We start from the raw sequence: 20,775 nt of genomic DNA, 5'->3' as shown, positions 1-20,775 counted from the left end.
TCACATGCCAAAGTAATGGTGTCATATTGCTTTCAGATGGTATCACCAGGCACCTCTAAACTATTAAGTCTGCCAGCAAAGGTCTAATAAGAGAAAAGTACTCATCAGGTGTTCAGACATTGGTTCTAACTCTCAATTTCTAATACCAGCAAGATCAGGAGAAATCACCATTGGGATAGACTGTGTCAGAAATATTCCAGAAAGGCTGTGTATGGAGCTTGATGCAAAAATAGTATTATTTAATGGACACTAAATGGTCCGAGTTTAATGCTTTTTGTCTACTACTAAAATATTTGTTAATTGCTGAGTTGATTGCAGATATTGTATTAAGTTGCAAAACAAAGTTTCTAGAAAGAATTGTGTTAAAAGATATTATGTTCAACCTTATTTTACTCAAGATGTGGTACTCCTAGTCTGCTTACATATTGCCTTCAGCAATTATGAATATATGCCCAACATACTTTGCATGAGAAGGGAGCATTTAAATGTTTAGCACTCTACTGTCTTTCTGGGCTGCGCCAATTAAACTGAGTTAAGCAACTGTTAAAGCTGGTATTTTGTTCGGGTTTGTTGGGTCATAATTCACAGCTTTTAGTAGAAGCTAATAACTTGGATGGAAATTCTATTGCATTTGATATCCCATTGTAACAATCCACACTGAGTGGCATGAAAAATTCAACACTTCAATTACTTACATCATATTTTATTTTACATTTTTTTATTTTAAATTTCAGTCACTTTCAAGACACTAATCTACTATTTTACGGAAATGGTTCCATCTATGTGTTTAACATGAAAAAAGAACACAATTATAAATAAATTAAGCAACAGATGCTGAAGTAACACAAATGGATTCACGCTTCAAGCAAATTATGAGAAAGCTCATGAAGGTAACAAATGTCTTGTCTTCTACATTGTAACATCTTTCTCCACATCTTCAAAAGCATTTATTACCCCCTCTGGCACCTATCACATCATCCACCTTTCAGGCATGCTCCTGAATGTTGCAATGTCCTCTTGAGGAACCATCTCCCACCCTTTCAGGAAGGTCTCGTGTAGGTCCTGTAGGGGCTCTGAATGATGCCCAGCTGCCCCCATACATGCGCAATACGATTTAAAACAGGGCTTTAAATAGGTCAAGCCACAGCACGAACCTCTGCTTCACGCAATAATTCTTGCAAACTTTGGGTGTGCATTGCCATGCATTAGAGTAAAGCCACCACCAATAAATGCAGAAAAGGCACAACAAGTATCAACAGGATTTTCTCCACATACTGAAGTGCTGTAATGCTCCCATGCTCCATGAAGACCAAATCTGTCCTGCCATTCATACTGACTGCTGCCCACGCCACCAATGCACCACACTGAAAAGGCTCCCTGGATGAGAAAATGCACGGTGAATAACTTTCCCTAGGCATTCTCCAGATCATCTTTCCACCATCAGGTGATTGCAGGCCAAACCACAACTAATCGGTGGACTACATTAGCTCCCACTGTTGAACTCTTCATCTGCAATATTACCATAAGGAATGTAGTCGAGCTTTCCAATGCTCTCCAGTAATTTCTAGGCTTGTAGTGGGGCTTCTGGATTTAAGACTGGCTTCTTATAGTCTTCTTCAGACAGTTCCCTCACTAACAATGACCACCTCGAATTTTATGGGGTCTTATTTCGTGTTTCAACAGCAGTCGTGAGAGTGACGGTTTGATGATTGAATAGAACTTCAAAGATGGAAGACATGGTCACCTCTTGCCAACATCACTCCATCACTCCTCTTGGGCCTAATCCTGTTTTCCTTGCATAGTCACTAGTTTCCCTGTACCTTCTTATGGTTCAGGAAATCATGGAAGATGTAGTTCTCAACATTTTTGGTACATAATGCATGCTGTGACCATCTTCCACCAAAGCAACTGCTTTGTAGCACTTTCAGGGTTTAACAAGATGTTTATTCCAGAAAGCTGGCTGTGGTAATCACAGAAGGTGTTAAACAGACGTGACTGAAATGGGAACAATATAAGGTACAACAGTAAGCTCTAAATGAGAGAGGAAACATTACTACCTCATATACAGTGATGGGGTTTCTGAGTTGTGCAGGAAAAAAATTACAGCTAGTGTAATAAACAATCAATGCTTTACTGTTTCCTCACAAAGCAACACCAATAACATATTCCTCTTAAAATATAGGATAAAGTGCTACAGTTTCATCAAATGTACACTCCTGGAAATTGAAATAAGAACACCGTGAATTCATTGTCCCAGGAAGGGGAAACTTTATTGACACATTCCTGGGGTCAGATACATCACATGATCACACTGACAGAACCACAGGCACATAGACACAGGCAACAGAGCATGCACAATGTCGGCACTAGTACAGTGTATATCCACCTTTCGCAGCAATGCAGGCTGCTATTCTCCCATGGAGACGATCGTAGAGATGCTGGATGTAGTCCTGTGGAACGGCTTGCCATGCCATTTCCACCCGGCGCCTCAGTTGGACCAGCGTTCGTGCTGGACGTGCAGACCGCGTGAGACGACGCTTCATCCAGTCCCAAACATGCTCAATGGGGGACAGATCCGGAGATCTTGCTGGCCAGGGTAGTTGACTTACACCTTCTAGAGCACGTTGGGTGGCACGGGATACATGCGGATGTGCAGTGTCCTGTTGGAACAGCAAGTTCCCTTGCCGGTCTAGGAATGGTAGAACGATGGGTTCGATGACGGTTTGGATGTACCGTGCAGTATTCAGTGTCCCCTCGACGATCACCAGTGGTGTACGGCCAGTGTAGGAGATCGCTCCCCACACCATGATGCCGGGTGTTGGCTCTGTGTGCCTCGGTCGTATGCAGTCCTGATTGTGGCACTCACCTGCACGGCGCCAAACACGCATACGACCATCATTGGCACCAAGGCAGAAGCGACTCTCATCGCTGAAGACGACACGTCTCCATTCGTCCCTCCATTCACGCCTGTCGCGACACCACTGGAGGCGGGCTGCACGATGTTGGGGCGTGAGCGCAAGACGGCCTGACGGTGTGCGGGACCGTAGCCCAGCTTCATGGAGACGGTTGCGAATGGTCCTCGCCGATACCCCAGGAGCAACAGTGTCCCTAATTTGCTGGGAAGTGGCGGTGCGGTCCCCTACGGCACTGCGTAGGATCCTACGGTCTTGGCGTGCATCCGTGCGTCGCTGCGGTCCGGTCCCAGGTCGACGGGCACGTGCACCTTCCGCCGACCACTGGCGACAACATCGATGTACTGTGGAGACCTCACGCCCCACGTGTTGAGCAATTCGGCGGTACGTCCACCCGGCCTCCCGCATGCCCACTATACGCCCTCGCTCAAAGTCCGTCAATTGCACATACGGTTCACGTCCACGCTGTCGCGGCATGCTACCAGTGTTAAAGACTGCGCTGGAGCTCCGTATGCCACGGCAAACTGGCTGACACTGACGGCGGCGGTGCACAAATGCTGCGCAGCTAGCGCCATTCGACGGCCAACACCGCGGTTCCTGGTGTGTCCGCCGTGCCGTGCGTGTGATCATTGCTTGTACAGCCCTCTCGCAGTGTCCGGAGCAAGTATGGTGGGTCTGACACACCGGTGTCAATGTGTTCTTTTTTCCATTTCCAGGAGTGTATAATTGCATATCATTTGTTGCATGTTGTATTTTCATGCTGGACAGAATATTTAAACCAGAAAAGAGCTTTCAATTAAAAATGCATTACATATCATAGGTGAAGGAAACAGTTAAATTCGTTACAAGTGATGAGAACAAGTGCATTTACATTAAAGGTCTCTTTGTTTAAGGCGAATAGCATAGCCATAAAGTCCAAGAATGATTTAGACATTTATAACAAACCATCCTCCAAACCTTTTCTCACAATTGATAATACTGAAATATTCACAGAGAATATTTTATTGGTTTTATTACTAATAAAACAAGAACTAGCTGAGCACTGAATGTACTTCAGCAGTTCACAACATTCATTGAGAAACAACTGCTATACTGTGCAATACATGCACCCTTCATGACAGGTTTCTGAACTACACTGCTCTATCTATGCCAGCTCATTTGCCTCCATCGTGATGTCTGCTGGCTTCACCCTGAAAAAGCCACTTGGGGCCAAAAATGGCTAGGCTTGAGCCTCGACCTCCAGTGCACAACCAGAGAGGGTGCTGGAAAAGCCGGCAGTGGACTGATGAGCGAAGGAGGCACTGTCAACACCGCCGGCTCTGTCAGAAGGATGAAAGGGCATGGAGGTTGTGGGAACAACATATCCACCAACAGAGGTGGGGACAAGGCCATCTCCAACAATGATGGGAGGGAGGGGGGGGGGGGGGGAGTGGGGGGGGGGGGGGGGCACAATTGAAATCCATGGGCTCCACGTCGGCAGGTGGATGTACAAGACTCATTTGGGCCCAATGTTGCACAGGTGGCAAGAGGATGGCAGATGTCAGGTAGAGGGGGGAGGGCAACAGGGAAGTGTACAACTGCAAGTGGGAGTTCACCACTAGAAAAGAATTGTTATCAACCCTGGTTGCTCAGTTGACTGGAAACTGTTGTAGTGATGCTTCAACACGACACAGGCGTAACTGATTTGCATGATGTGTCAGCTGCTCTGCAGCGACGTCCACCACAAACAACGCTGACCTTTGTGGCCCATCATGATACCCAGCAGCCAACCCTGCCACTGGTCAAAAGACTGGGCTCAAGCAGCAGCCCTGGGAGAAAACACAGTGTTCTGTGGTATGCGACTCAGAGTGCAACAAATCTGAGATACGACATGGCTGGTGACCACGCAAACGTGCTGTAGGACCGCATTTGAATGTGTGAAAAAATTGCTCCACTTCCAGGTTGGAAGCCAAGTGAAATGGTGCAGCAGAAGTTAGATAAATGATATACCACTGTGAATGCAGAGGTCTTTAAACACTTGTGAAACAAATTGCCTTGTTTATCGGACATGAGAGTATTGGGAGATTCCTCAATGGCAAAAATAACCAACAAAGAGTGAATAGTGGCAGTCGAAGACATGGGGGACAGCTTGGCTACGTACAGGAAACAGGAAATCACACTGACTACCGACAACCATATGCTGCCAAAAAATTGAGCAGCAAAATTAATGTGCACCCTGTTCCATGGGTGGTCCGGGCCAGCCAAGGAGGGAATTAGAGTGGTAGTGCAACCTGGTTCTGTACACAGGCCTCACAGGTCCATGCTAGATGTTCAACGTCACGATTAATAGTAGGCCAGCAGATGTGATGTTATACCAATATCTTCACGCAAGTCATATCCCAGTGCAACGCCTGAACCAGCTGGAGTACGCAAGGACACAATGCCAGGGGATAAATGGTCGAGAACATTACTCCTCCATGACAAGCATGAGGAGAGTCCCTGATCAATGATTAACTGATTACGTAGGAAGAAAAATGTATGCCAAGCCTGATCTGCAACCAAAGAGACGTACTCCAGCCAACCCAACTGGACAGTTGAAACAAATTTATAGAAAAGCGAGTCAGTGGCCAAGGTGGTCAGGACTCTGCTTATTGTTAACGGAAAATCTGACATGGTGTCATGCAAGGCACCATCCCCCACAAACACAAGAGCCTCCTGCTCATTGAACTCTGGACTGGGCCCCAGCAATAGCCGTGAAAGATCATCAGCACTGGCATGCTGGGTGGTGGAGTGGTAACAAATTTCATAATTATAGTTACTGAGAAAGAGTGCCCACTATTGCAATGGATGGTCCTATCCGGCAGCTTGGAATGAGGGATAAATAAGGAAACCAATGCCTTGAAGTCGGTAATGAGGAGGAATCTTGCCCCCATATCCTTTTCCACATGCGAATAATTACACTGTGCAGCAGAAAGCTGCTTTGGTGCATAAGTGATGGGCTGTTGAGTGGTGCTCAGGTCCAATGCGACACTACGGCAGGAATGCCATACTGGGGCGCATCACAGGCCAGAGTTAATGGTTCACCCATAAAAAGGAAGTCAAACAGGGAGCTAAGCACAAACACTGCATGAGACACTGAAAAGCTCATTGCCAATCTGCAGACCAGACAAACTTATTGCCCTTCTGGCAAAGCCGGTTAAGAGGCTGGCATTGAGCATGGACCAGGGAATGAATTGAACATAACATGGCATCTTAGCAAAATAATACTGGAGCTCCTTAAGGTTCTTGGGCGCTGGCAGGTTAGTGATAGCTTTAATGTGGCTATCCATAGGGATGAGACCATTCATCCTAAGCACATGACCCAAAAAAATATACCTTTGAGGAGAAAAAAACTGCACTTTTTCAGCTTGCAATGAAGACTATTCTCCTGGAGGTGTTGGGAAACTGACTGAAGGTTTCATAAACACTCCTACCGAGTAGGGCCACGATCCAGATTCCTCAAGGTGATTGACACAACAGGGGATGTCCTGATTTGATTGCTACAGATACCAGGCATGAATTCCCAGAGCAGATGAGATTCCAAAAAGCAAGCGATTAAAGTGGTGAAGCAAAAAGGGGGCACTGAGAGCCAGGAAAGTCTGAGAAACTGCATTCAATGGCTACTGTAGGTAAGTATCGCCCAAGTCAATGTGGGAGGGGGACTACAAATCCTTGACACATTGCATACTGACCATTAGTCTAAAATCACTGGAGAGGAATACAGCACCCGTTAGGCTTCTGAATCACCACAAAAGAGGTTGTCCACTGACTCAACAAAATAGAGCAAATGCCATCTTGATCCGGCCAATGCTGCAACTCTACCTTTACCTAGTTATGCATGGTGCAGCGAAAGGGGTATGGGCAACAAAATTTAGGTACCACTGATGGCTTAAGAGAAACATGTGCCTTGAAATTTTCTGCCCAACCCAAGGTATTCTCAAACAGTGAGCTGTATGAGTGCAGTAAGGAGTCTTAAATCATCAAAAAGAAACAACTGAAACACTAAAAGCACTTTGTCAGTGACTTGGAATCCAAAAACAGAAAAAAGCATCGAGCCCAAAGATATTACGCACCAACGCTGACCTGACCACTAACAATGCAAGTTGCCTTTTCACATTCTTGTAACATGTGGAGACGAAGAATTGTTCCCGCAGAGGAATCCACTGTTTACTATAAAACACAAACTGACGGAGCACCCACTGCAACTCCGGGCACCCCAAGAAACTGTACAGATGTAAAAAATAAGGATGACCGACACTCCTGTATTATTTGAAATTCAACTTGTCATCCTTTGAAGTGTAACTTGTAGTATGAATGTAAGCACATATTTCACTTCTTCCTAAGACACCGATGAAAGATATTTGTGGGGAAATGTTATTCAGAAAAGTATGTAACCTGTCACTTACTTCTGTGGTAAAATTCTGAGAGCTTCTGTCATAAACTTGGCTTCATAAAAGTAGTCAAACAGTAATCTGTATACCTGACATTGTAACTGTTTTATGAGAGGAGCAAGATAGAGAAGAGTTTATTACGAGTGGTTACACAATTTTGTAGTAGCTGACATAGACGTGAGCCCTCTTATAGCTCTCAATCCTCTGCAGGTGGAGAAGCCACATAGTACAATGAGTGGCACTGCATAGCAGGTCCACAGCATCAATAAACTATGGGAAGGCAATCATAAGAAAATAATAAAGGCAAAAGTTATCATGAAGAGCATTAGGGTGACAGATCATTAGTGGCGTTGTTGATTCGGTTACAACTCATAACCTGAGTCCTAAACACTTGGTGCCCAAAATGAAGGATATGGTTAAGAGGCACTGAAATAAGACAGCTTTTGTGATACTAGAAGAATTTTCAGGAAATATGACATTGCCAAGAGCACACCAAGTAAACGGTGAAGAAGAGGTAGACGAGTACAAGCTGTAGTGTGTCACCCAATGTAATTAAAATATTTAAGAAGAAGTAATTTTGTGATTTGGCAAAAACCAAGTAAGTGTGAATTATCACAACAGAAGACAGAAACAAGATTAGCTGATCATAGCAACAAGGTTAACAACAAGAAATATTTACATGTTGAAATAACTGTCGAGACATGAGTCAAGAAACATTAATTCAATGCAACAGAACATTTCAGCATGTTTGATACACTGCATCCCATTCATTCGTATCAAAGGTTTAGAAGTAGGTGAAGACCATCTAGAGAAGTGCAGGGAAAGTAACAAACATAAGAGGAATACTGTGACAGCAGGCGTTTTATTAGATATTTTCATATATGCAACTTATAAAATTGCACAGAACATAGGTCAAAGTTTTAAAAGGAGTTACAAAACACATGTTTAGGGGTACCCAGATAGAGTCAATATACTATGGAGAAACAACTTCATTATTATAATGTGAAAGGAAAAAGGGTTATAGGCTGTCCATACTGTCAAAGATTTACGATGGGTTGGGCCAGATTTTGGGTAAGTATTTGGGAGTGAAAGTTTTACTGTGGTGAGATTAAAGAAGTATTCACACAGTATTTGTCCAGAGAATAATGTGTGAATGCAGCTCTTACAGAGGTCTGAAGCAGTGATGGTTCGTCACACTTTTGAAGTGACAACTCTTGAAATTTTTGTTTTTGGACATGTTTGACTTACCACAGATCTGACACTTAAAGTACTGGAAAGTGGTGTAGATTAAAATGGCAACTCTGAACTCTTTATGGTAAACAAAGGTTGAAACTTTTGCATCTAAATAAAGTGGTTAACTTATGTTGTTACAAGCTAATATATGGGGGTTACCTTTGACTAGGAACAATGTAATCACGATGGAGTGTGAGCGATCATGACATGTGGTTCACATGAGTTTCTTATGATGATGCAATGATATGTGAGCAAAGAAATTGGCTGTTATTAATAATAATAATACAGTAAAATAGGTAACGGGGAAAATCATTTACTACTGTAATAAACAAAAACAATTTATTGTTTAATCAGTATTTGCTATTAAATTGAACAAATTATGTTAAGAAAGAATGAAGATAAGGATTTGATACCTTTTATCAATTAAGCTGAAAACGATAAATATATAAAACTGGAAATGCAAGCTGTGACGCTTACCCTTAGTAAAACAAATGATTATTAATTACAGGGTGTATATGACCCGGGACAACCGGGAGATCTGGGAAAAACCTGGGAATTTTTTCATCCGGGAGAAAACCAGGAAAAACCTGGAAATTTTTTAGAACTCCGGGAAATTTTCATTGTTTTTGTTTTCAGTTAAATTTTTGTAACTTTGATTGGTAAGATCCAATACTCTAACAAAGGATATTACTTTATTCTCCTACTGCAGAATAATACTGCAGCAATAAAACATGAACGAGAGAAAATAAAACTTAAATGGCAAAGGAAATGTGTCATATACAACAACAAAATACAGTGCTCATACAAGCGTCTACCAACAGCAAAATGTGTCAAAGGCTTTATGTAGACTATGCAATGGCATATAGCCGGCCTCAAATGCTTGAGAGGGGAGGGGGGTGGGAGGAGGGGGGGGGCAGGGGGTGCCAATATCTAGTATTGCCCCGGTTCGGAAATATTGTAGATCTGGGGCTGATGCGCAGAGCAGTTTGAGTTATAGTGGGGAACTGGGTAGTCTCCACGTGACCCATGTTTACATTTAGTGATTTTGCTGTTTCCTCTTTGTTTACTGCTCTCACGTCAAATGAAAACAAAACTTATTTCTGTGGCCGGGAGCTATGAAGTGAATTAAAATACATTCACATAATTATGGAAATCTAAAATATGTTATTAGTTTCAAATTTTATTTTATTTCCACCTTTCTGACAATCAAGCATTAATTGCCTTGTAGACCAATGAAGTTATTTTTGTCGGTCTGCTAATGAAATTTGGCTTTAATAAATCTTTTCTGCTGAGGCAGTCAATGTATTTGAAACGTAGTGTTTAATTCCACGCTATTGGCTAGTTTCAACTGTTCACTGAATTTCAAGTGCACATTTTCATCTTCTAGAACGTATGACATTGTACCACAATAAAGAACCAAACACTAGATAACACAGAACTGGTATTCCAAGAAAATTTACATCCCGAAAACCACACTGAAAAGCTTAATAGCAGTTCGAGGCCTACTTCATTGGGAATCTGAACATACAAATGTGCACTTTAAATGTGCACATTTTAGTATGGTTCACGAAATTCAGATGCTCTTGGAGTATCCACTAATGTCTTGTTTCTTTTATGACATAATGTAAGATCTTTTAATGTTTAACACATACGAACATACAGGCCTCCAACGTCATCGTAGCTGCGCAAGCACGGTAGTGCCTGTTACCTGCTCTCTCTGGCAACTGCTGAAACAAACCTATTTCTAACAGGTCACGGGAATATATTGCGAATTGTGGTATGAAAAGCATTATTTTGGAAGTAAACTTCATTTTACGCAAGCTGAACTATGTGCGAGAATGTACGATGAATTTCTTACATCACAGAGCGTTTGACTCTCATTTAAAAATCAACTCTTTAATGACAAGCCATTTAGAAGAATTTTGAGCCCAGAAGATCAGACATTTATGTCGTTATTAAAACTTTACTGGCACATTTGTGTGATATATCTTAAAGTGTAAAGCGTGCGAAAAAGATCAACATGTATGTGAAAGCTTAGCTTCTCTTTGCAGCGTATTAACCTTAAAGACCGATATTATATGTAAAAGCTTTGCTCTTCTTGTAGCAACACAATGTATATTAATTTAACCATTAACTTTTCCTGTTTGTATGTTCACACTACTTACAGTAATGTTGCTATCGGCTGACTACACCACATGTCCTACGCGCTGAATATACTCTGGCATTGGCTGGCCAGATCATATGACATGAGGTACTTTCCGAAGCTTACAAAAGCGCATCGCAATCTTAATTTCAATGCTTCGGAAAGTAACATGCGGTATTTGGTGGAATTCGAATTTATACTTTTGTAATATGTAAATATGCAACATACATGTGGCTACACATTAAAGATCTTTCCAAAAAGTGTTTTTTTTCTCCTTGAGTTTCATTTTCCAAAGTGCTGGGAAACTCTACGTCCGTGTATAAAACCATAACCATTCAAAGGCTTGATACGTTTTACAGTTCTGTGGGAAAATATACTGTCACTTAACAAGGAAAAAGTGTGTTTTCACCTGGAAGAGTGTGTGTTTTTAACCAGGAAATCCAGGAAAAATCTGGAAATATTTTCCCTGTCCGCGTATACACCCTGAATTAAAAATGACTGACTTGAGATGTGTGAGTGTACATGCCCTGATGTATGGTAAAATGAAACTGCATTCAGCCTCATGAGATATTAATTTTACCAGTGATGAAAATTTATCAAAATTCATGGTTATAATATGATTATAAGTAACTAATTAAGTTATTTCACATGGCATCTTTCATCTTAATGGGGGCATCTGTACTGTAACATGTTATTATTTAACCATGTTTCACTTCTTCTTATTTAACCGATGAAAGACATACATGGGGAAATGCTATTTAGATAAGTATCATAAAAAGAACTTCTCCCTACCACACATTCATTTAATCTACGTACATACGTCACGAAAGGAATGCTAGCACAAAGCACCAACATGGCACAATGATGATCGAGTGTCTCCACCTGTGATAGAGAGGTTGTGTATTGGAATGCACAGAAAAAGACAAAATGGTAACAATGGCTACCATTCCAAAACAAGCAAAGAATGTCTTGTAATCTGTCACTTCTGTGGTAACATTCTGAGAGCTTCTGTAACAAGCTTGGCTAGGTAAAAGCAGGCGAACAGTGATCTACATACCTGACAGTCTAAAGTTGTTTTATGAGAGAAGCAAAATACAGAAGAGTTTATTAAGAGCGGTTATGTGATTTCACAGGTAGTTGGCATAGGTGTGAGCTCTCTTACAGGCCTTGACCCGCTGCAGATGGAAAAGAAGTCACATGGTACACTGAGTGGCACTGCATAGCGGGTTCACAGCATAAAGAAACTACGAGAAGGCGAGCATAAAAGAATAATCAAGGTAAAAGTGATCATGAAGTGCAGCTTTGTGGTAGATCATTGGGAAATTGTTGATTGTTACAACCCATTACTCAATTCCTAATTCCTAAACACTTCGCCATCCTTTAACAACATCAGCACAACAGACTGGGGTGACATGTGCAGTGCAGTGAAGAGAAGAGAGCCCCAGTATCCAGGGAAAACACTTGGGTGTCGGACGAGACTATCGGGGCAGGACAGCTGGGTCACCCAAAAGGCAGAATGAGAACGATCCTGAGGATTGGAAAACTGGCACAAGCAGGAATTACAATCCTGTGAGAGACATGAACCTATGGACGAAGGGGGCAGCACTGTGAGCCACTGCAGCAGAATCGTCAACAGAGACAACATATTGTGACATGGTGGGAGACGAAGTCACCTGGGGTACACGATAGGACACCTAATTGAGCCACCCACCAATTATCAGAATGTACCTCACTCACTGCTGGCCTAAGCTCATGCAATTCCACAATTTGGACATCATCAGCTGAAGGAGGGTTGAACAAGGTCAATTACCTAGTCTGTAACCAAACAATCACATCACAAACGAGTGAGTCTGTATAAGTGATAGTACATTTGGGACACCCAAAATGACACTTGCATGAAAGAACCTGCAAATAGGCATTCCAGGCTGAATACAGCTGCCACAGGTGCTTTTAGTGTTAGTTGAACTGCTATCATTTCGCAACCACATGGGTTTGATAACCAAAATACAAAATAAGCCACCGACAAAGCCTGGCAAAGGGAAGTTTCTCAAGCTTAGTAGAGTTCTTCAAATTTTGGACAATTTCATATAAACCTGTATTCTCAGACAACAAGAAGACGGCCTTACCAATAATTGACAATACACCTTAACTGGCAGTGCAGCAAGAAGCAGCAGAGGTAATCCTCCCACCATTCTGTAGACTCATCAGAACTGACAAACAAGGGTGGGGACAGTGAAGAAAACTGCCTGCTTGCACCTGGCCCAACCCAGTGGTGAGGCCAGCGTGCGAAATGAATTTGCATTATGATTTACCTGCACCTGCATTTGCTGCTGTTGCTACTCCTGGTCTGCAGTTGCTGCTATGCCTATAGGAGCATACATGCACTGCACCTGCCAGCATTGCAAAAATGACAGATTCACTGTGGCCCCAAGTTAACATTACGAGAAAGGGTTTTGAAAAAAGAAAAGAGGTGTACACGGCTAACAATGTTCTTTGTCACAACTTTGGTATCTCCGCAAGTGAGACAATGCCACTACTCTACACTGTCGGCACGGGTGCATCACAGGCTGACGATGGTTCAATAACTGGGGACCAGAATCCCATGGGAGAAAACAAATTCACTGTGTGAGTCAATCTACGGGAAGCAGAACATCCAAACCCATGTAGAGATGTGCACAGTAATAAATTCAGCACACAATTGGTGCAGGCAGCTAACAATGAAGCACACGTCAACACTTGGCAGGAATCGCAAGGCGAGGTCTGTGATGGTTCAGCTCAGTGTGAGCACTGGTCCACTACGGTTACTGCCATCCACAAGTAAACACTTCCACCAGTGGGTCGCCAGTACTACAGGATGCATGTTTCCCTCCATGGGAGGTTTCTGAACTACTCTGCTGCTCTCCCCATGCCAGCTCATCTCCCTCCATTCCAGTGTCCACTGATGGTGATACTAGTGTCGATGGCTGATTGTAGCAGTGTTGTCAAGAGTGTTTTCTGATAATTTAGATCAACATTGAACTTAATTCCACTGATCCAAGTTTCTGTCTCACAACAAAACAAATTCCTGAACTCCAGTCAGTTTCTCAACTAAGGTCGAAATCGATCCCAGTCAGTGGAGTTTACACAACTAGCTGTTGCTGATGTTTCTATTGGTCTTCTTGAACAGTTCACTGTAACTCACTAGCCTTACACTTTCTTTCTTCTACATTCCAGTCTGGTACAAAGATGGGAAAAATTTTTCTGTTTTATGTTCCTTCTGCATCCAAGTAATGGTGCCATAAGCTTCGTGAGAACATTTCAACAAAGGCTTGATTCACTGTTTAATGTTCATCACTTACCAGGTCGTCTGGGAACTCAATGAAAATAACTTAATGTCTATGTATGCTGCCAATCACAATTTTAAGCCGTATGTATCTGCTTGCTAGCCACGTATTGCATAAATTTACATCTAGTCTCAGTGGGAAACAGATATTCATCAATGCTGAGGTTTTGTCTTGGTCAGTAGAGCAGGGAATGATTTTCGATGAAGTCATCCCAAGATACTGACAACAAAGTAAATTGTTTTATCCATCTTACTGAATTTAGTTCCCTGAAGTCAAACTGTACAAATTTCATTATGCCTCTAAATGAATTTCTTCACATTATATCACGAAGAAATGATGTCAGCAATTTTCTATTCAACTCGATTTCATTGGGAAAAATGACACAGGCATTCAAAATTGCAGTGAATGCATCTAGCTCACAACTAGCCAAGAAGTAGCAGCACTGTGAGTTCTAATGTTTATCTTCACAATGGCACTAGTCCTGCTACAGAGTGTAAAAAATTTTGCTTTTGCAATCTTCCAAGTCCATTCAAGATATGATTCAAAATCTCTCATTCTTTCCCAAATTCTAATTGGGCCACAAGAATTGGTGAAGACAACCAATATCTTCATCTTCTTTCCTGTCTTTCTCTATCACACTGAATGCCATCCCTTCCTGAATGCTAGAAGAGAAAGAGGAGTTTGTCTTGTTGCTTTAACAGTTATTGTTGTAGCTTCTCCAAACACACCAAAACTAATTTCAGTGCCTAGCCAAGGTGCAGCGCTGCTAGAATGTAGTCAGCCTGAACAATATAGCCGTGTGTGTGTGTGTGTGTGTGTGTGTGTGTGTGTGTGTGTGTGTGTGTGTGTGTGTGTGTGTGGTGTTAACTCAGAAGACACATTTGTCTGAAGGCCAAGTAACGTTTTCTGTCTTGTTTATGGAACTATAGTCCTCTCAATGTTTCAACTGTATGGTAAGTTTTTATCTTTACTCTTTCCATTATACATATTCCAGCAAGCAAGGACTTTCCAGTAGCATATTCTTATTAATAATTAAATTCTTATTATCTAAATTTTTTTAAAATTCCTACATGATGAATGTTTCTTTCTACCTTTGTATCTACTTTTACTCTGCATCTTACAATTCCATATTCACTCGTAATTTGAAATGGTACAGGAGCACTCCATTAAGTAAAATTTTTGGGCCGTATCTGTTGTTCTTGTTTATCTTAAACAATTGAAACATAATATGACATACAAAGTTGTTTGAGCCAAACACTTACCTGAGAAGACACACCATATAATTGTATCTTGGCAATCAGTTTCAGCTGTGTCTGCAAGATTAAATGATGTAAAAGAAATGGAAAGTCTAAGACAGAAAACAACAATACCAGAAGGATAGATTGCTGCTCACCACAAATAGGCTTAGCATCAAAGGCAGATATAATGAAACGAATGCTAGAAATATTCTGTCTTTCAGACGAAGCCCTTCTTCAGAAATTGAAAATTCACAAACATTGACACAACAACAACAACAACAACAACAACAACAACTCGCACATGGCCACTGTCTCAAGGCCTGTCAAGCCTTCTGAAGAAGGGCTTTCTCCAAAAGCTGAAATATTTCTAGCATTCTTTTTTCATTGTGCCTGTCTGCGACCCAGTGCTCCTCTACGTAACGAGATTAAGTGATGTGTAATTTGCATCCGCTGTCATTACTGCTTAGTAGATTAATGAAGTGTTGTTATAAAAATATTTGTTCAAATTCCAAGTTTGCTTTCGACTACCTACCATCTTCCTACTATAGGAAGGATACTCTTTCAATGCATTACACTGGAAGTTGCTATACAAATGATAAAGTGTGGATATACAAAGTGACAGTAACTGGAGTGAGAAGAACAGATAATACAATGAAACAAAATGATAGCATGAGAGAATGAGTGAGAAACTCAGCACAAGCAAATGGTGTGGGGAATGGATTAAAAGAAATTTATGACAGAACGGCCCAAAGTAATAATGAAAAAATGTAGAGAGAGTTAAAAGGTTTCACCAGCAACACAAGGCATGTCTCTGTCTCTCTCAGCTTGACAATCTGATGAAGTTTCTCACCCTCTCTTAAACTTTTTTCTGATGGTTGAGCCTACAACTTTTTCTTTCCTCCATTCTGGATTAAAGAAACTCACTGATGCCTTCCTAATCCCATTTACTTGAGTCTGTGGGATTGCTACTATTCATTAGCCTTAAATCACTCTCCATGTAATTTAATTTTTCACTGCCTTTTCCTGAATATACACACAACTACATTATGCTGTATTTATTTAGGTACATGCATGTGTTGTATTTATCCAGTTACTGTCCACACACATTTTCTGTAACACCACATAGCAAACAAGTGACTGGTGGAAACGCGAACTTCATTTTGCCACAGCATTTCTACCAATTAGAGAAATAATATCTCTGCCCAGAATGAGACCACAAATGTGGTTAAGTTGCTGCTGACATCTGCAATGGTGGCAATTTTAAAAGTTCAATGACAAGCCAATTAAGTCCTATGGGACAGATGTGTAAGACAATGTGCATGGATAGTACATTTATTTACAACTGAGATATTCATTTTGTTGACTTACCAAATGAGTCCTTCAAAAATGTTCTGCAGGATGAGGTAGCTTTGAGTAACAACAATCAATAGCACAACATGTGTCCAGGCAAACAGGGAGAACTGCCGCATGTAATACTTCTTCACGAGAGACAATACAAACCAGATGAAGCCCACTAAGTACAATGAGAATGAGATGAAGCGGTGGTATGTAACGAGAACTCTCAAATAATCCTGTAACAGATTGGTGACATTTGCTTAATTTGTGATAAAAAAATAAGAATACAAAAAAGTAAGAATATGAAGAAAATAAATAAGAAGTAATTTGTTCATGTCAACTCTACATATTAACATGCATTCAGCTTTAAAAAGAAAAAATTTAGACATATAAGGTACTACAAAGTTTTCGCCACAGCTATATTTGTATTAAAATTTCCTGGCACATTAGAACTGTCTGCCAGACTGGAACTCGTAGCCAGAACCTTGTCTTTCATGGGCAATGCTCTTACCGACTGAGCTCTCTGAACAAAAAAAAAAGGGGGGGGGGGGGGGGGGTCAAATAGCTCTGAGTACTATGGGACTTAATATCTGAGGTCATCAGTCCCCTAGAACTTAGAACCACTTAAACCTAACTAACCTAAGGACATCACACGCATCCATCCCTGAAGCAGGATTCGAACCTGCGCCGTAGCAGTCGCGCGGTTCCAGACTGAAGTGCCTAGAACTGCTCGGCCACACCGGACGGTGAACATCATCATCTACATCTATACTGTGCGAGCCACTTTGTGATGTGTGTACCATTGTCACCCTTTCCTGTTAGATTAGGTTATATTCAGTTCTCATTCCACAGACTCAAAATTAGATGATTGTCATAGCATCTCGCAGAGTAACAGATGAAAATAAATGTGTGTGAAATCTTATGGGACTTAACTGCTAAGGTCATCAGTCCCTAAGCTTCCACACTGCTTAATCTAAATTATCCTAAGGACAAACACACACACCCATGCCTGAGGGAGGACTCGAACCTGCGCCGGGACCAGCCACACAGTCTATGACTGCAGCGCCTTAGACCGCTCAGCTAATCCCGTGCGGCTGTGTAACAGATGAGAGGTTATTAATGTACACAAGAAAAAGCAACAGACCCAAGATGGAACCTTGAGGAACACCACATGTAACTAATTTTAAATCGATGAAGACTGACTGCTTACCACACATGTATTTCGCAGCAACAACTCTTTGTTTCCTGATAGTTAGGTAAGACTCGAACCATTTCTCAGCACTGCCGGTGACATCATAATATTCTAATTTACTTAAGAGAATGATGTGATTTACACAGTCACAAGCTTTTGACAAGTCACAGAAAATGCACCTAATTTGTTGTCTAATGAATTAAGTACATTCTCACTGTACGTGTAAATAGCTTTCTCTATATCGGAACCCTTAAGGAACCCAAACTGTGACTTGGACACTACATTATTTTCAGTCAAATGCTTAAGGAGATGCTTGAATGCAATCTTTTCAAATATTTTTGAAAAAACTGGCAAAAGTGAAATTGGTTGATAGTTTGATGGTACCTCTTTATCTCCCTTCTTGCAAACAAGCTTAAACTACAGCGTATTTTATCCATTACGGGAATTTTCTACTGATATGAGATTGATTACACAACTAACTTAAGATAGAATTCAACTCGCATGAGCACTCTTGATTAGCTTCTTGTTACGTTATCATAAACACTAGAACACTTAGCTTTTAAGGATTTTAATGATGGCTGGGACTTTGAGAGATGTGAGTGTCATTTCCATTTGACTGAAGTTACTACATTCGTCTGTGAAAAGCTTAACAGAACTTCTGATGTCTACTATTTCATTCAATACTTGTGAACAGTAAAGAACCTATCGCAATCCCTTGGGATGTGCCTGAAGTCACTTATATCTGAAGACATCTCTCCATTGAGAATGATATATTGTGTAATGTTTCCTAGAAACTCTTCATTCCAATCACACAGTTGGTCTGATAATCTGTACACTCATATTTTGTTCAATAGGCGGAAATGCATAACTATATCGAATACCTTACAATGGGCACCCGCATCCACTGCCTTCTGGGTCTCATGAACGAACAGCTGGTTTTCACACAATCATCATTTTTGGACCCATATTAATTCCTATATAACAGGTTTTCAGTCTCTAGAAATATTATCAAATGTGAGCATAAAACATGTTTCAAAATTCTACAACTTACAGATGTCAGAGATACAAGCCTATAGTTTTGCAATCTGTGTGACAACACTGCTTTAAAACAAGAACGACCTGTGCTTTTTTCCAATCAGGAATACTTCACTCCTCCAGAGATCTATGGCACGCTGCTGCTACAACAAGGGCAAGCTCTTTTGCATACTCTATGTAGAATTGTACTGGTATCGCATCAGGTCCAGTGGCCTTCCCTCTATTGAGTGATTTCAGTTGCTTTTCTAGCCAATGGTTATTTCTATATCAGCCATTTTCTCATTAGTATGATGATGATTTAAACGAGTTACTACAGCGCAACCTTCCTTTTTGAACCAGTTTTGGAAAAAAGATGTTTAATATTTCGCTCTTTTCTCTGTCGTTGTCCACTACAATGCCATTATGAATTCGATAGACGGAATTTTACTTTAAAATTCAGTGACCACATCACGCTTGGCTCCCCTTGTGTTACTTTTGGCTCCATTTGGTTTTTGTTTGTCTGTGGCTATGTTGTAATTTGCAGTGACACACAACCTCCCCTCAAAGATTTACTTCGGCCAGTAAATTTCCGCTACTTTCCAAATTTCATAGAATTGCTCCTGCATACCTTGCAGGACTAGCACTCCCGCACTACAAGCAAGGGTATTATGGAGAAATGGCTTAATCATAGCATAGGGCATTGCTTCTAGAATGAAAGTTTGTTTCATCACTTGGGAAGAGCACTGCCATGGCATGTTAGGTGCTAGCTTTCCAGTCAGCACAGTTTTAATATGCTAGAAAATTTCATAATAGGGCACATTTCACTGCAGAGTGAAAGGTTCATTCAAGATACATTTCTATTGGTTAGTGAGTTAAATCCTTAAAAAAATTAGTCTTTAAGGCACTATTGATTCTTCTGGTCCAATGCTAGTCCACATCTTACTAGACTTTAATATGGTAGCTACAGCAATTTGTTGTAGCTATCACACTTGAACAAGTTATTAGTTCTCTACTAATATGGAAACAGTTCTCCAAGATACACATTTAAGGAGAGGTACTGGCAGAATTAAGATGTGAAAGCTGCTTATTAGTTGTGCCTAAGTAGTTCAGTTGGTAAGGACATTGCCTACAAAAGACAAAGATCTAGTTAGCGTCCCTTCCTGTCAGGAAGTTTTTTATACTTTCCGAAGTGCATCAAAAATAGTTCCAAAAACCAAATACATACAGGGGTCCTCCTTTGATAATTTCTGTTCAGATGACACTAGAACTTATAAGCCAAAAGTTGTATGCACTTATAATATCATTTTTGTTAAGGCAATGAAAACACAAAACACAATCAAAATATAGAAAGAAATGAAGGCAAATGAGGTGATAAGGAGACTGAAATACAGAATCTACAGCAAAGCAGGCAAGTACAGCAGTCCAATCTTTTCAGTTTAGTTTTCAAATCGTACAAAGAATTAATATTTGAAAATTGAACCAATCCCAAATTTAATAAAAACTGACCTCCTTAATTTTCAATAACTTCAGTAAAGCAGTCAGCAGGCAAAATTTTTGGTCCAGTGTTCAGCTGAATTCAACCATTTCTTCTTCTTTTTTTTTTTTTTTTTTTTTTTTTTTTTTTTTTTTTTTTTTTCTATAACTACTTGACTACTTACAGTCACTGCATTACAACTATGTGACTCCCCACTTTGCAAATATGTACTTTTATATCTCTACTTTCCTTCCATTGCTCATTCACTGCTTTTCTGTGTACATCATGCAAAAGGCACTGGTGGAGGTATGATATAGACCTCGTGTGTGGCTTTCTCAGCTAAAAACATTGCCCATGCAGTGTGACTGGTATGATCTCTGCCAACTGTCCTCACTAAGACTGTTTGAGGTTTCAGATCTGATTTAAGTATTTGCTGGATGTGACCTAGCCTGAGACGGAAGTGTGAACACAAAAACCAATATGGTATGTCCTAATGGCTAAT

General features: G+C 41.0%; 1 protein-coding gene across 1 annotated transcript in view; it reads right to left on the bottom strand.

The window, feature by feature from the left end:
- The window catches only part of LOC124545485 (phosphatidate cytidylyltransferase, photoreceptor-specific), a 102,507-nt gene that overhangs the window by 34,245 nt on the left and 47,487 nt on the right, over positions 1-20,775 (bottom strand). The window contains exon 5 of the mRNA XM_047124426.1: positions 16,627-16,829. Coding sequence (XP_046980382.1) covers positions 16,627-16,829 — 203 coding nt within the window. The remainder of the gene's footprint in view (positions 1-16,626; positions 16,830-20,775) is intronic.

The sequence above is a fragment of the Schistocerca americana genome, chromosome 8 (genome assembly GCF_021461395.2).
Source record: "Schistocerca americana isolate TAMUIC-IGC-003095 chromosome 8, iqSchAmer2.1, whole genome shotgun sequence".
In the NCBI taxonomy this organism is placed as follows: domain Eukaryota; kingdom Metazoa; phylum Arthropoda; class Insecta; order Orthoptera; family Acrididae; genus Schistocerca; species Schistocerca americana.
Note: the sequence above shows the minus strand (reverse complement) of the source record. Positions and strands in the feature narration are given on the sequence as shown.